At 38.7% G+C, this 15,743-nt stretch overlaps 1 protein-coding gene across 1 annotated transcript in view; it reads right to left on the reverse strand.

Annotated features, from left to right (window-relative positions):
• Positions 1-15,743, reverse strand: part of LOC140236902 (post-GPI attachment to proteins factor 6-like) — a 40,945-nt gene that overhangs the window by 14,786 nt on the left and 10,416 nt on the right. Inside the window, exons 3-5 of the mRNA XM_072316836.1 lie at positions 5,976-6,180; positions 3,619-3,752; positions 1,667-1,962 (exon numbers count right to left, since the gene is read on the reverse strand). Coding sequence (XP_072172937.1) covers positions 1,667-1,962; positions 3,619-3,752; positions 5,976-6,180 — 635 coding nt within the window. The remainder of the gene's footprint in view (positions 1-1,666; positions 1,963-3,618; positions 3,753-5,975; positions 6,181-15,743) is intronic.

Consider the following 15,743-nt stretch of genomic DNA (forward strand, 5'->3'; position numbering starts at 1 on the left):
TTAGCTTCCGCAAAGACATCCGGTGAAATGTGGAATGTGTTAAGATCTGTTCTCCCGCATCGTTCCCCAAACAGTTCTCAACATGATAAATCTAGTGGTGACAGATCAGAAGCCAATGTTTTTAACCAATATTTTGCAAATATTGGGTCAGAACTAGCATCGAATATTCCATCTGTTTCCCCTCCGTCTCATGCCTCGTATCACGTTGACTCCTCTAACTCTTCCAGGCAAACTTCTCCCAAGTTCTCTTTTCAAACTGTTTCTGAGAATGAAGTTAGTGATCTTATCAGGGGCATGGAAAACAAGAAGTCTGTTGGTGTAGATGGAATTTCTGTGCACTTGTTAAAAATTTCTGCTCCCGTCATCGTCCCTTGTCTTACTTACCTTTTTAATAAGTCACTGTTTCTTACTTTAATGATTTACCATGTGATGTTAAATGTTTAATTTCATATAATTTGTTTCTTAAAGAAATTGATCAACACATACCAAAATGGCTTTAATGTATATATATATATATATATATATATATATATATATATATATATATATATATATATATATATATATATATATATATATATATATATATATATATATATATATATACATATATATATATATATATATATATATATGTATAATGATATCATGGATATTTTGGGCGGGGGGGGGGGGGGGAGGAGGGTGAGTCATAATGATGGGATAATTGGGGTTGCAATGTATTTGATTCAACTGATAGGTGTCAGGGGTATATGTTTCCATTTTGTTCTTATCTTAATCTCATTTTTGGTTTGATTTAAGACTTATTGATATTCTTCATTATTATGTATTATTTATTCATGTCTTTATCATTGTGTGTATCACATCATTGTTATTTCTAGGACCCCTCTGGAAAACAGCTGTGTTATGACAAACATAGCTGAGTAGGGCTATCCTTCCGTTCATTTTATGTACTATTTTGTTTATGCAATGATTATAATTATGTAATGTGACTTTTAACGGAAAATAAATTCAAATCAAATCAAATCAAATTTCAAAACTAATTTTCATCAAATAAACGTTGAATTCCTCATGGAATTACATGCTCTTTCATATTTCATAAGAGGTTTCTCATTATCTTACCAAAAAAATGTTAAAAACATGAAATTTGGTCTCAATCAAAACTACACGATCCCTTTAAGATTCCGAAAATGATGAATGAGAGTGTGAAAGCTTTACAAACAGTACTCGTGACATGGCCGAAGATGGCATATGAAAGCAAGCAATGAATGAATTCTCCTACGGGAATGGACACTCATAAATAACCTCATGGTTCTTTCTTTTATTGCCTTACATATAAATGTATCATTTGAAAAGAAATATCACTACAAATCTAATTCATATTTTATTGCTATGAAAATCAGGTTATAGCACTGTGCATTCTGTGATTATGGGCATCCTCAACAAAAGTTTTGTGTGAAGTGTCATCCTCCATACTTGTACTATTTTAGTGCATTTCATTATATTAGGTGTACTTTCTGAGAAGGAAAGTAGCAATGCTATTTAGATGCAGTTTTCAGAATATGCCATGTGATTTCACTGTATTGAAATAACAAAATATTTCAAATTCAACAGGCGACATAGATTCCCAGCAGTGCAGTACAGCAAACCTAATGCGATGGCTCACCTGTAAAATCAACGGTGAGGTTTCCTTCGACATTAAGAGAAGAGTCGTTGCCAAGTTTCCTCAGGGTCACGTAGTACCACGTATCCCTGATAAAATGCGTGACGTCGATGGAGCAGCCGTCGAACTCTTGATTTTTGCGCAGACAGATCCTCGTTTCTGACTGGTCAGAGGGTAGCTTAGTGGCCTCGACGTACATTTGCAGCGGGCAGTGGTTCTGCAGGGACTTGTTGTGGGACCAGGCTTGGCACTCGTCCAGCTTGAACGACAACGATGACGTGCTGGGCTCAGCAAGGAACCTAGCACATGACATGCAAGATTGATAAAATATCATGCATAGCAACAAAGAAAAGGCAATGATGATAAGTGGTATCATGATGTTGTAACCACGCAATCATACATTCATGAAAAATTGATAAATCAATGGTTGAAATGAATATAAACATGAAAACGGTAATAATAAAGCAATGATAGTAGTAGTTTTAGCAGTGGCAATAGTGGTAGTAGTATCAGTGGTAGTAGCAGCAGTGTTCATAATAATAGTAATTCATACTGGCACTGATGATAAAAGTCGTGATTGTCATCATCTTTGTCATCATCTTCATCAAATTTTGATAAGATAATGATCTATAATTATAATAATAACAAAAACAACAAAGGTAATGGATTTGAATTTGATATCATTCCCTGGTTTACACTGAGAGAAAAAAAGATCTCTACTGATGGCTACCTTTACATGTAAAATGTACATCACATTATTTTCATTTCATTCACAGAAGTTTGCTTACAGCAAACAAGGTTCCATATGCTATAAACAGTGCACATTGATCGCCCTGAAAGCCCTGAAGATGTTGATTCACGAGATTACTCTGTTTAACTCTACTGTAACACCATCGCATGCACTGTAATTACGTTGCCAGTGTGGCAAACTTTATGCTTGTCATGCATACCCCCATGTTGCTGTTGTGCTTCTTAACCAGTTGAATACTGAATTCTGAAATGCCCACAGACTTAATACATAGGCCACCAGGTTCCCGCACAGAACGGGTTAAGTGGTCTACCACACCAAAGCCAACACACCATCTGTCCATGTAAAATTGGTTCGTCTTTCTGGACTAATTTTTAACTACTGTATACGCCATATCTTGTGAGTCTAATATTTCGCGAATTGGAACTTCCTGACATTTTTGGTAGTAGATAAATTTGTGATCATGAAGTACAGTACTGAACAGAGAAATGTATGCATGCTTGTCACTATCATGTCCAGATCAGAGTTAAAGGACAAGTTCACCTTCATAGACATGTGGGTTGAGTGAATGCAGCAATATTAGTAGAACACATCAATGAGAGTTTGAGGAAATTCGGACAATCCGTTCAAAAGTTATGAATTTTTTAAGTTTCTGCTCAGTCATGGCTGGATGAGAAGACTACTATAGCTTGTGATGTCATATGAGTACAACTATATAAAGAAAGTATAAAGAAAGTTCAAGATATTCTCACTTTTCTCACATCATAAAAGAACACTCGACTTCTCTTTTTCAGAGGTCAGGGGGAATAATATTACCCCTAACATAAGTCAGTAACAAGTCGAGGAAATGTTCACTTTTTTCAAAAAGTCAAGTTTTGTGAAATTCTGTTTTTATTTTCCTTATATCGTTGTACGCATGTGACATCATACACTGTAGTAGTCTTCTCCTCCAGCAGTGATTGCACAGATATTTTAAAAATTCATAACTTTTGAATGGATTGTCTGATTTTCCCCAAACTTTCACTGATGTGTTCTACTAACATTGTTGCCTTCACTGAATCCTCATGTATATGACGGTGAACTTGTCCTTTAATAAATTTTGTATGTTTTTACATTCGCAAATAGCACCAGACTCACAAAATTTGTGAAAATAACAACCTTGCAAAATATGTGGTGTACCCAGTAATTTGTGGTTGGTTAACCTTACTTGAATATTGCAGTGTCTGAGTTGACTCCCATAGAGAAGGCATTCTTCCCGCCACTGCCCAACGTCTGGACGAACGACAGCCTGGTGTAGACCAGTCCCACCTTGGCTGAGTAGTGGCATGTGGTAGACAGGCCCTGTAAAGAAATTGAGGAAAATTTATTTATTTCTCTTATAAAGTCACTTGCTTAGCTTTAACAGGATGAAAATGTACATGTAGTCATGTACATACCAACCCAAATTAACAAGCATTGTTGCAATGTTTCAGCATTCTTATAAAGAGTTACAAAGGATCTGTGGTTATTTACAGATTTAAACTCAATTCAACGTACAAGTCATTGATGTGCGCTAAGTGCAAATTGCATTTTGGTTGATGAATAGTTCCTAGTGGAAAAGTGGAGAGCATTTAGTCACAAATTGAAGTGATTCCTACTTGTGTTGAAACTGTGGTTAACTCTGTCAGTAATATAGTTGACATAATTGAATTTAACATTACAGTGGTAGATGAGATTCTGGCACTTTTAACTTCCCCAACCATCAAAGCTGGTAACCATAGAGGATATCAGTGAAAAATCAGGTTTCATTACCATGACCCTCTTGTTAACATGAAGACTGCATTTAATACAGTTACCAGGTTTGCAAGTTACCTTTTCTCAGTGTAAGTTATCCCATACATAATGCAATCTGCTCTCAAAGTCTTGTATTGTTCTTTAGTTATCAGTAGAAACAGGTAAACTGAGTAACTCATTAAAGGTACAGGTACTATTAAAGGTTCTTGGAGAAAATGTTCCATAGATATTGATTTCCATACATAGTAACTCAGTAAACCATCCTACTATTACTATTCTGTGAACTGCATCTACCTCCTGCGAATTGCTTCAGACAGGGTACGACTGCTTGGGGCAGAAAGGGGAGGAATCACCTCACAGAACCTCACCTTGGACTCTTGGTGTACGTCAGTGCCTACGGCATCCCGTGTAAATTTATAACATCCTACCCACATTTAAAGCACTTCATTACACTGGCCGAGCAGGTATTAGAACTTCATTACTGAGTAGATTGACTGACAGCATCACATACTGCCATCAAAAGTAGTTTCAATGGCAGCCTTGCAATTATTATTATTATTTTTTTTTTGTTCTTTTCTCGTGCTGTCTTCTAGCACCTCACTGATTAGAGGCTTCAACTTTTTGGCTATAATAGATATGATATTGATATTTGAACAAAGCTTTATTTCCCTGCATGCACGGACTACATGATAGTTTTCTTTCAAAAACTGTCTCCTTTACAGGAAGGATGATGGAGGGGAATTGTTTGGAAACACCTGGCATACACTACAAATTCTGGTTTTCTTCATCTTTTATAAAGGTCTACTTCCCTACAATTAGCCTGCATTGAACAAATTTCACACAAAGATGAGAACCAGAATTCTACATGTTCCTACTTACATATTCCTAAAAGACATCAGCCACATACATAGACTAAGTTATGGGTAAAGGCAATCTTATGTATATTTCGTGACTTTAAACCAAAAAGTTGTTGGATTCAGAATTCCTTGTATGCAGAGGTAGCAGAATGGGTGGGTGAATTTTTTGCTCCTGGATGACACAGTTTGGTGTTTTGACCCTAAAGCATACTAATCTGCTGCCATAGTACTGATATGAATCGTCAAATGCTGTAGTAATATTACATGTAGTTGTTTTAATATGCAGCTAATGTCACATAGAGATCATATATAAAGTATTGTGTAAAAGGGATATAAAATTTGCTTTGGTGCAGTGAAGATGTGTGCAAAACAGCTTGACTGAGTTGAGCACCCATCCTGATTATACTTTGATAGGCAATATGCACACCTGCCTGTACAATTTATTCAAAGAGCAGAAATAGAAGGAACTGACAAGCACAGATTATTAAAAATACTGAAAAAAAAAATTGTGTCAAGTGATGAGGAAAATAAAGTGTAATCATGGACTTCCTTACGGTGCTCAATTTTTAAAATACCATACCGTGACACCCAAAAGTATGTGACACGCGATGTATTGATGTGGTGATCATGCAACCCAAGTTGGACACAAAACTTTATCAATAACTACACATTGCATAATTTGGCCTTTGATCTTGTGTACAGTATCATGCTGTGCTGTTTTGATTTAAATTTTGTGATTCATTGAATGTTATCAATCATCATGTCTAGCTGCAATACAGCATAATTTTTCCACAACTTTTGTGATGTTTCGCTCCTACGTGCAAGTGCCAATTTTGGCTTGCACCAAATTAATGAACCCTTTCACAACAGCCATTCTAAACATGACTAGCTTTCAGATGCGCATGATGGCTGTGCACTTTGGGTGTTCACGCACCTTTTGCTGTATCTTGTTGTTCTGTTTCAGTCTGTACACGGCAATAAACCAGTCACCAGGCTGGATCCACTTTCCCTCCAGAATCAAGGAACTCTTCTTGGGGGGAATGGGGAAGACTTTCGCCCCATTTGCAGGAAGTATTGTGTCTTCTGGGAAGGTGAAGTTGTAAGGATTTATGACCGGTAAGCTCCCTGCCTCCACAGCTCTGGGAAAAAAAAGGTGAAAAAATGTGAAGATATTATAAATGAATTTGCAGTTCATCCAGAAATCGTTGAACCGAGCACAAATTATCAGAAACTATATCATATTAAAGGACAAGTCCACCTTCATAAACATAAGGATTGAGAGAATGCAGCAATATTAGTAGAAGACATCAGTGACAGTTTGAGGAAAATTGGACAATCCGTTCAAAAGTTACGAATATTTTAAGTATCTGCGCAGTCACTGCTGGAAGAGAAGACTACTACAGTGTATGATGTCACATGCGTACAACTATATAAGGAAAATAAAAAGAGAATTTCACAAAACTTTACTTTTTTAATAAAGTGCACATTTCTTCGACTTGCTACTGACTTATGTTAAGGGTAATATTATTCCCCCTGCCTTCTGAAAGAGAGAAGTCAATTGTTCTTTTGTTATGCGAGAAAAATGGAAATATGTTGAATTTTCTTTATTCTTTCTTTATATCGTTGTACTCATTTGACATCACAAGCTATAGTAGTCTTTTCATCTAGCCGTGACTGAGCAGAAACTTCAAAAATTCATAACTTTTTAACGGATTGTCCGATTTCCCTCAAACTCTCACTGATGTGTTCTACTAATATTGCTGCATTCACTCAACCCACATGTCTATGAAGGTGAACTTGTCCTTTAACTATGGATATGATATAAATGTGACTTTAAATTGATATATGTTGAAGCCTTCACTGATGAAAGATGAAATTGAAAATGAGCACTACAATCAATATGTGTATGGATGAAAGCAAAATACAGTATTCATCGCATAATCGGGCATCTGATAATCGGGAACCTCGCTTAAATGACATACGCTTCCCAGAAACATTTCCAATGCATGTTATTTTCACTGGATAATCGGGCGGGGACCTCTGATAAATGGGACAATTTTTCTTCAAGCGATCTTTGATTTTGTTGATATTTTACACAAAAAATCTACCAAAATACCACAACAATATTTCAAAGATTCCCTATCAGTTGTTGTTTACATCAAACTTACAAAGCAAGCTTCGGACTGGTGTGTTTTGACCTCCGTCCATCCAGTACACGTACATGCTTAGCCACGAAAGCGCCGTGTATAAGTATCCATGCCATTGCGAAACACATGCTTTCGCGAACATTCTTCTCCCCCACATATAAGCAAATCCATGTGCAGGGAGAGCTAGAGGGTCGCGCCAAGGGGTAGCGTGGTTGTGTATTCATGTACATGTACAGTACGTCAGTATGCATGTGTGTGTGTGTGTGTGTGTGCACTACATGTACAATGTACATGTCGTATGCTGTTACTGTATGGTGAGTGCTAATTGCGAAATCGGGCACCTCGCTTAAAGGGGCCGTGTTTGCTACTCCCAACCTGTCCCGATTATGCGATGAATACTGTATAGCTCTTTCCAGTAATGACAGCATTTGCACTAGCTGATGATTTATTTACTTATTAGACATCATCTTCGCCTGGACTTCTACAGAATGCACTACCTATTTACAATTGAAAATTGTTGAAAATTAGTCTGAAAAGAAAGAGTAAAATTTTCATAAAATTTGATCAAAATCAGATAAAAAATAGGAAGTTATGACATTTAATAGTTCAGTTTTTTTTTTTTTTTTTTTTTTTTCCATTTCACTTGCTCTTCCACGCAAGGACTGTGATTTTGCAGGGAGGTGAGCTGGTATTTGCTGTGACAGATACACCACCCACATATCACCACTGGTGGTTTTTTTTTTTTTTTTCCTGAAAAAAGCAAACAAACAAATCCCTGCCAAATCCACAAATGGACGCCATCTGTGGAATTTTTTGCTGGGTTCATGCTCTGTAACAAATCATCACTCGGAGAAATAGATCATGTACCGTACAGCAATGTATCGCTGGCCCCTGCATGCACCCAGTCACAACCACTACATATGCAGGCATGATAATATTTAGTCTATTGATATATGCATACGTGTACATATGTGGTCAGTGTCTTACTATCATTGATACAGTGAACCAGATAGTTTAAAGCAAAAGTATCTGACCATATAATATGCATAGCATTTAAATACACAAACACATGAAAGTCACACACAGAATTTACATTGTATCACAATACTAAAAATGTCCATAAGAGGCATTGATTATTTCCTGGCATGGTTTTTCTGTACCCATACAGTACATGTTTAAAAAGCAATTTAAACATATCAAGTAAAAGTTATCCTTTATAGCCCAGTAGTCCCCTTTATTTTCTCACAAATAAACTATACATTGTGGCAACAAAAATACATAACACGCACAAAAAGATTTTGTAAAAATCTCACAAAAGAAATTATATGCAGTGAATGATTTATTCAAATGGCTGATATTGTAGATTTACAGTGTGAAAGAGCAGGGAAACAAAGCATGAAGGAAACCTACTCATAGTTGTGAAAAGAAAATGATTTCTTCTTAAACATGACGTAATGTCAGCAGGGGAAGCAATATGCCCCAAGGGAAGTACATCAGGAATTCTGGGGTCTTTGGGCTTGCATCAACCATTGCCAGCTGGCAAAACATGCAAACTTGTGGTCTGCGTGTATCCCACCACAATTGAGTCACAGCCAGGGAACCGGCGACCCACTTTAGATCTGCCATCACAAAAGGACAAGTGTATTTACAACAACAACAACAACAACAACAACATCAACAACAACGACGACGACGACGACGACGACTACGAAGACGACAACAACAACAACAACAACAACAGTAGCAACAATAAAGGGCTTAAAACCTATCTGCCATTCTAGAGAATCTTTTACTGTAAAATGAGGAATGTTTGCGTACATTTTAATTTTGCAAATTTTGCGAGAGCCAAGATTCCCGAAATTAAAATATACGTGAAAGTTCTTGTCTACACTATATGCACTGAATGTTAGAGGCAACTCGCAAAAATTTCATGCTGCGGAAAAGGCCATCAGCTCCAATTTGCAAAAGTTTCATGCCGCAAAAATATTGTGTTTTGGGTAATTCCATGAAGTTGGGGCAGTGTCCATGTAGCATTGTGATACTTGAAAAATACATTTCAGCATAACTCAATATTAATTATGCTATACATTTATTGTTTGTAGGCTTTACATTTGCATTGAGGCCACACATTTTCCTGAAAATTTTGTGCCATTCAGACTCAATTTTGATGAAGTTATTAAACAATATGTAACGGTGTCCTGTAGCATCGTGACGTGTCCATGTAGCATCGTGAAATTTTAACATTTGGTCCTAAAAGACAAATTATGGCAATTAGCTTGACCAAAATTTGATGCAATATGCATATTTACTAGATTAGTCAGATAGCTAAATATCTCAAATTTCCTTTACACTGTTTTAATTTTAAAAGAAAATTACAAAATGTATCACGATGCTACGCGGTGTCCTTTTTTATTACATTTGGTGGACACCGTGTAGCATAGTGACACATTTTGTAATTTTCTTGTAAAAGTAAAACTGTGGAAAATAGAGTTAAGATATTTAGCTATCTGACTAATCTAGTAATTATGCATATTATATCAAATTTTGGTCAAGCTAATTGCATTAACGTGTCTTTTAGGACCAGATTTTAACTATCACGATGCTACATTGACACGTCACGATGCTACAGGACACCGTTACATTTTTTTAAAATAACTTCATCAAAATTGAGTCTGAATGGCACAAAATTTCCAGGAAAATGTATGGTCTCAATACAAATGTAAAGCCTATAAAGAATATATGTATAGCATAATTAGCATTGAGTTATGCTAAAATGTAACACTTTGTGCCCCAACTTCACGGAATTACCCTTTTACAGTATATAACACACACACACAGACAAACATGCACACAAATGAGTTTACTGTCAACACAAGCTCAATGACAAATAAGAAAGTGCAACACCATGTTTTTATTGCCACTGTGATTTAACCAAGTCTCCCTTGGACCATACATTGTACATGTATAATGCACATCTGCCCTTCTGAGTGCTTTATTAGATCATGGGGGATCATGCTCTGCCATCTGTATTATGTGTTGTCACAAATGTACACACAAGTAGTTATGTACATGTATCAAGGCTGTATGCATGGTTGTTTAATGCGTATGTACACAGGGTGACCAGATTAATGGAGAACATTCTATATGATATAGATATAGTACATACAGGCTGACCAGATCAGTGGAGAATTTTCTACATGGTATACAATGTAGCTACAGTATATGTATGCATGTGACAGGAAATACATTATAGCTCACTCAATCTAGAATGATTTAACCCATTCCAGAAAATTCTAGGAAGTGCTGGCTGAGTGAGGCACTGCCCTTGTAACCCAATGCGATTGGTAGTTAATTTTGGCAATGATGTTATGCACATATTAGGCAGTGAGTCATCCAGGATTCCTGGAATTTGGACTTGCTAGTATGTTCAGGTATGTGGCCCCAGGTTGGAGAAAATTACAGAATGTACTAGAAAGGGGTGAATGGATAGTATATAAGCAGGAGAAATTCTGAGGTAGGCAGAGTACCCAACACCTCTGCTCTGAGAGTTACGTCACTTCTGGCTCTGAAGCGACTTGTTATAGTCAGTCCTGTGTTACCTGCTGACCTGCTATACAAACTGTGTTTGTGGAGATAAGGCCTGGGAGACATTTTGCTTGCAGAGAATTAATTTGCCTACGTTGGAGATAGACTCCATATTTTAGTGTCAACGGACATTATTACGGCAAAGCTGTTGACGGGCTGGTTTCTTTGCTGGACATTATAAAGTGAATCATCATTCAACGCATCAACTGGACGTGGTCGTCATAACATTTGGATTCTGCCCGTTTCCTGTGGATTCCGCACGTTTCGCTGTGGACGTACATATCGTGGAATTTACCCCGGATCTATAACGTGGATTATTGCAACCCGTGCCTCTGGATTTACGTCGGAGGAATCATTCATCGGTGCATCAAGGACCATTCATCTGTGCATCGAACATCGTAGTTAGACATCACCAAGGGACTATATAACATCGTGATTACGATTTGGGCTGTAATGCGTGTAAGTGATTTTATTACTGATTTATAATTGCTTCTCTTGATCATTATTGTACTGATGTGAAAACCGATTACGAGTCTGTACCCACAATATCCCTGTTAATAAACCGCCTGAACATTAGTTGATTGTTTCTTTTGTGCGATCATTCTCAGAGTGATTTTGGTCGTAACAAAATTGGGGGCTTGTGTCCGGGAAGTGAATTTAAAGCCAAAACTTAGAATTTGGAACGTTCCGGAACCTAGAATATTGGTACAGACAAAATACCAGTTGAGTTGATTGTTCAGTTGTACATTGTGTGTAATACATGTGACAATGTCAATCAGTACAATGGATGTTCAGGCATTTGTTCAGAGGACAGATTTGTCCCTCAAAGATTTGCAAAGGTTACGCAAATGTGATTTGACTGCTATTGCACAGCATTTAAACGTAGATGTTCCACAAGGTGTAAGAAAGGCAGAGATTCTTGACTTGGTAGCTGGTCACATGGAGCTCAAAGAAGAAATTCACACTTCAGATCAAGCTCAAATTTCTGATCAAACACGACTTGAGCTTGCTAGACTGGAAATGGAGAAAGAGAAGATGAGATTAGAAATGGAAATGAAGGAAAGGGAAAAACAAAGGGAAATGGAAATGAAGGAAAGGGAAAGGGCTAGAGAACTAGAAAGAGAGCAAAGAGCTAAAGAAATGGAAATGGAAATGCAGAAACTTGAAATGGAGCACCAAATGAAATTGCGTGAGATTGAATTGGCTCATGCACAGATTGTTGAAAATCGTGAAAGGGCTCCCCCTGAATTCGATTTGGCCAAGAACATTCGATTGGTGCCAAAGTTTGAAGAAAACAGAGTCGATGCATATTTTGTGTCATTTGAGAAGGTGGCTAACAGTTTGAACTGGCCACAGGAATTTTGGCCCTTGCTCCTTCAAAGTGTGTTTGTTGGCAAAGCTGCCGATGTGTACTCATCTCTCTCTGAAGAGCAATCACGTGACTATGCTACAGTCAAGAAAGCAGTGTTGAATGCTTATGAGTTGGTGCCAGAGGCTTACAGACATAAGTTCAGAAATTCGTACCGCAAACCAGGCCAGACACATGTTGAGTTTGCTCGTGAAAAAGAAATGATGTTTGATAGGTGGTACAGATCCCTGAAAGTGGATCAGGAGTTTGATAACCTACGTGAGGTTGTTCTCTTGGAAGAATTCAAAAAGAGTGTTGCTTTCAGTGTGAGGTCGCATTTGGATGATCACAAAGTGACAAGTTTGCATAAAGCAGCCTTGATGGCTGATGAGTATGAGCTGACCCACAGAAATGACAACAGACCACCTTTCAGGAATTTCTCTGGAAATAAGAGAGACAAAACTCAGTCGAGCAATCCAAAGAATGCTGGTCCTGAAAAAGGCACGAGTTCTGAATCTTCATCGGCACCAAAGCCTCAATCTGACAAAGGGTCCAGTACAAGTGCAAATGTCATCAAATGTTTTCACTGTAACAAGACAGGGCATGTAAAGTCACAGTGTTGGAAGTTGCAAAACAAAACAAAGAAGGACATGGGATTTGTCATGTCAAAAAGTGTCCTACCCGAAAACAGTGTCCCGTTCAGTGAAACACAGGCCATTGAAAGTCGATCTCCCAAATTCAAAGATAGGCTGAAGCAGGTGGATGAGAGCTATCGTAGCTTTTTGTTTGATGGTGAGGTGACCCCATGTACTTCTGGTGAGGCAGGTAAACCAGTAGTCATCCTGCGGGATACGGGGGCCTCTCAGTCGTTAATGGTGGATGGTGGTATGACTTTTCCACCAGATAGTGCAGTTAATGCAAAAGTCTTGATTCAGACTGTTGATGGCAGTTATATGTCAGTTCCGCTGTATAGAGTGGATTTGAAGTGTGACCTAGTTTCTGGTCCTGTCACTGTTGGAGTTGTTCCTGAGTTGCCCATGGTAGGCATTGACTTCTTGTTGGGGAATGACTTGGCTGGGGATAAGGTGGTTGCGTCTCCAGTTGTTTCGGATAAACCAATGGTGGTTGCTGAAACTGAGCAGTTGCAGGAGGAGTTTCCTGGGATTTTCCCAGATTGTGTTTTGACTAGGTCTCAGGCTCGTAGAGCTGTTCAAGATGATGCGGATTCTGTTGATGTGGAGGAGAATTCCGGTGTTTGGTTGGCAGAAACCTTTTTCAAGGATTTGAATGATGGGGTTGCTGTATTAGGCTCCGAGGCTAACAGTGATGGGCTGTTTAGCAAGTCTTCCTTGGTTGAAGCACAGCAGGCAGACTCTGAGTTGAAAGGCTTGTCTCAGACGGCGTGTTCTGAGGCTGAGGCTGAAAAGGTCCCTGAGTGCTATTATGTCAAAGATGGCATTTTGATGAGGAAGTGGAGACCTCCCCATAGGCCAGCTGATGAGGATTGGACAGTGGTCCGTCAAGTTGTTGTCCCTCCTAGTTACCGCGGTGAGATCTTGAGGATTGCTCACGAGTTACCTGTTGGCGGCCATTTAGGCGTCAGAAAGACAAAGGATCGGATCATGAGGCATTTCTATTGGCCAGGGTTGAATGTGGATGTGGCTGAGTTTTGCAAGACTTGTCACACATGTCAGGTGGCTGGTAAACCACAGCATTCAGTGAAGCCGGCGCCATTGATTCCGATACCTGCGTTTGAAGAACCATTCAGTCGGGTTCTAGTTGACTGTGTTGGACCTTTGCCTAGGACTAGGTCGGGTCATAAGTACCTCTTGACAATCATGGATATGTCTACACGGTTTCCAGAAGCTATCCCATTGAGAAATATCACTGCAAAGACTGTGGTAGATGCTCTAGTGCAGTTTTTCACTAGGTATGGGTTGCCCAAGGAAGTGCAGTCTGACCAAGGGTCAAATTTCATGTCAGGCATATTTCAAGAGGTGATGTATCGTTTGGGTGTGAAGCAGCTGAAGTCATCAGCTTATCATCCCCAATCCCAAGGTGCGTTGGAGCGCTACCACCAGACCCTAAAGACAATGATTAGGGCATTTTGTGAGGAGTATCCTGAGGATTGGGATAAGGGCATCCCTTTCCTGCTGTTCGCAACGAGAGACTCCCCAAATGAGTCAGCGGGTTTCAGTCCATTTGAGTTGGTGTACGGTCATGAAGTTAGGGGCCCACTGAAGCTCATCAAAGAGAAATTCATGACTGAGGATGATGAGGTCCACCTACTTGACTATGTGTCAAAGTTTCGTGAAAGGCTTTCAAAGGCTTGTGAGGTAGCTAGGGAACACTTGAAAGTGTCACAAGATTCAATGAAGAGAAAGGCAGACAAAAATGCCAAAGCCCGAACCTTCAAACCAGGTGACAAAGTTCTTGTACTGCTGCCCATACAAGGTGAACCACTGAAAGCCAAGTTCAGTGGCCCATACTGTGTCAAAAAGAAACTCAATGATGTGAACTATGTGATCAGTACACCAGGCAGACGAAAAGATCAGAGGGTGTGTCATGTAAAAATGCTGAAAGAGTGCTATGACAGAAAGTCAGTTGGTGTGACATAGGTAGTGGATAGCACAGTAGAAGTTAAGGGTGAAAGGTTTTCACCTCACATTACACATACAGTGTTTAGCTTATCCATTACTGAGGTACCGGTATGCAATTTGAGTTTGACATGATTAGCTCAGAAAATTCAAGCAATATCATTGGTATCCATGAAAAGAGAACATGGAATTAATGAAGCTATTCAAAAGGCATGCGATAGCATATGATTATTGTTGCTTGATTTGGATTTTACCTCACATTCGTTGTAAATAACAATGAGAAATTGTGAAGGTAAAAGAAACCCTTGCTACGGCAAGGCTTTCTTTTTCCCATGGGGGATGGTGTCACAAATGTACACACAAGTAGTTATGTACATGTATCAAGGCTGTATGCATGGTTGTTTAATGTGTATGTACACAGGGTGACCAGATTAATGGAGAACATTCTATATGATATAGATATAGTACATACAGGCTGACCAGATCAGTGGAGAATTTTCTACATGGTATACAATGTAGCTACAGTATATGTATGCATGTGACAGGAAATACATTATAGCTCACTCAATCTAGAATGATTTAACCCATTCCAGAAAATTCTAGGAAGTGCTGGCTGAGTGAGGCACTGCCCTTGTAACCCAATGCGATTGGTAGTTAATTTTGGCAATGATGTTATGCACATATTAGGCAGTGAGTCATCCAGGATTCCTGGAATTTGGACTTGCTAGTATGTTCAGGTATGTGGCCCCAGGTTGGAGAAAATTACAGAATGTACTAGAAAGGGGTGAATGGATAGTATATAAGCAGGAGAAATTCTGAGGTAGGCAGAGTACCCAACACCTCTGCTCTGAGAGTTACGTCACTTCTGGCTCTGAAGCGACTTGTTATAGTCAGTCCTGTGTTACCTGCTGACCTGCTATACAAACTGTGTTTGTGGAGATAAGGCCTGGGAGACATTTTGCTTGCAGAGAATTAATTTGCCTACGTTGGAGATAGACTCCATATTTTAGTGTCAACGGACATTA

Source organism: Diadema setosum, chromosome 13 (assembly GCF_964275005.1).
Source record: "Diadema setosum chromosome 13, eeDiaSeto1, whole genome shotgun sequence".
NCBI lineage: Eukaryota > Metazoa > Echinodermata > Echinoidea > Diadematoida > Diadematidae > Diadema > Diadema setosum.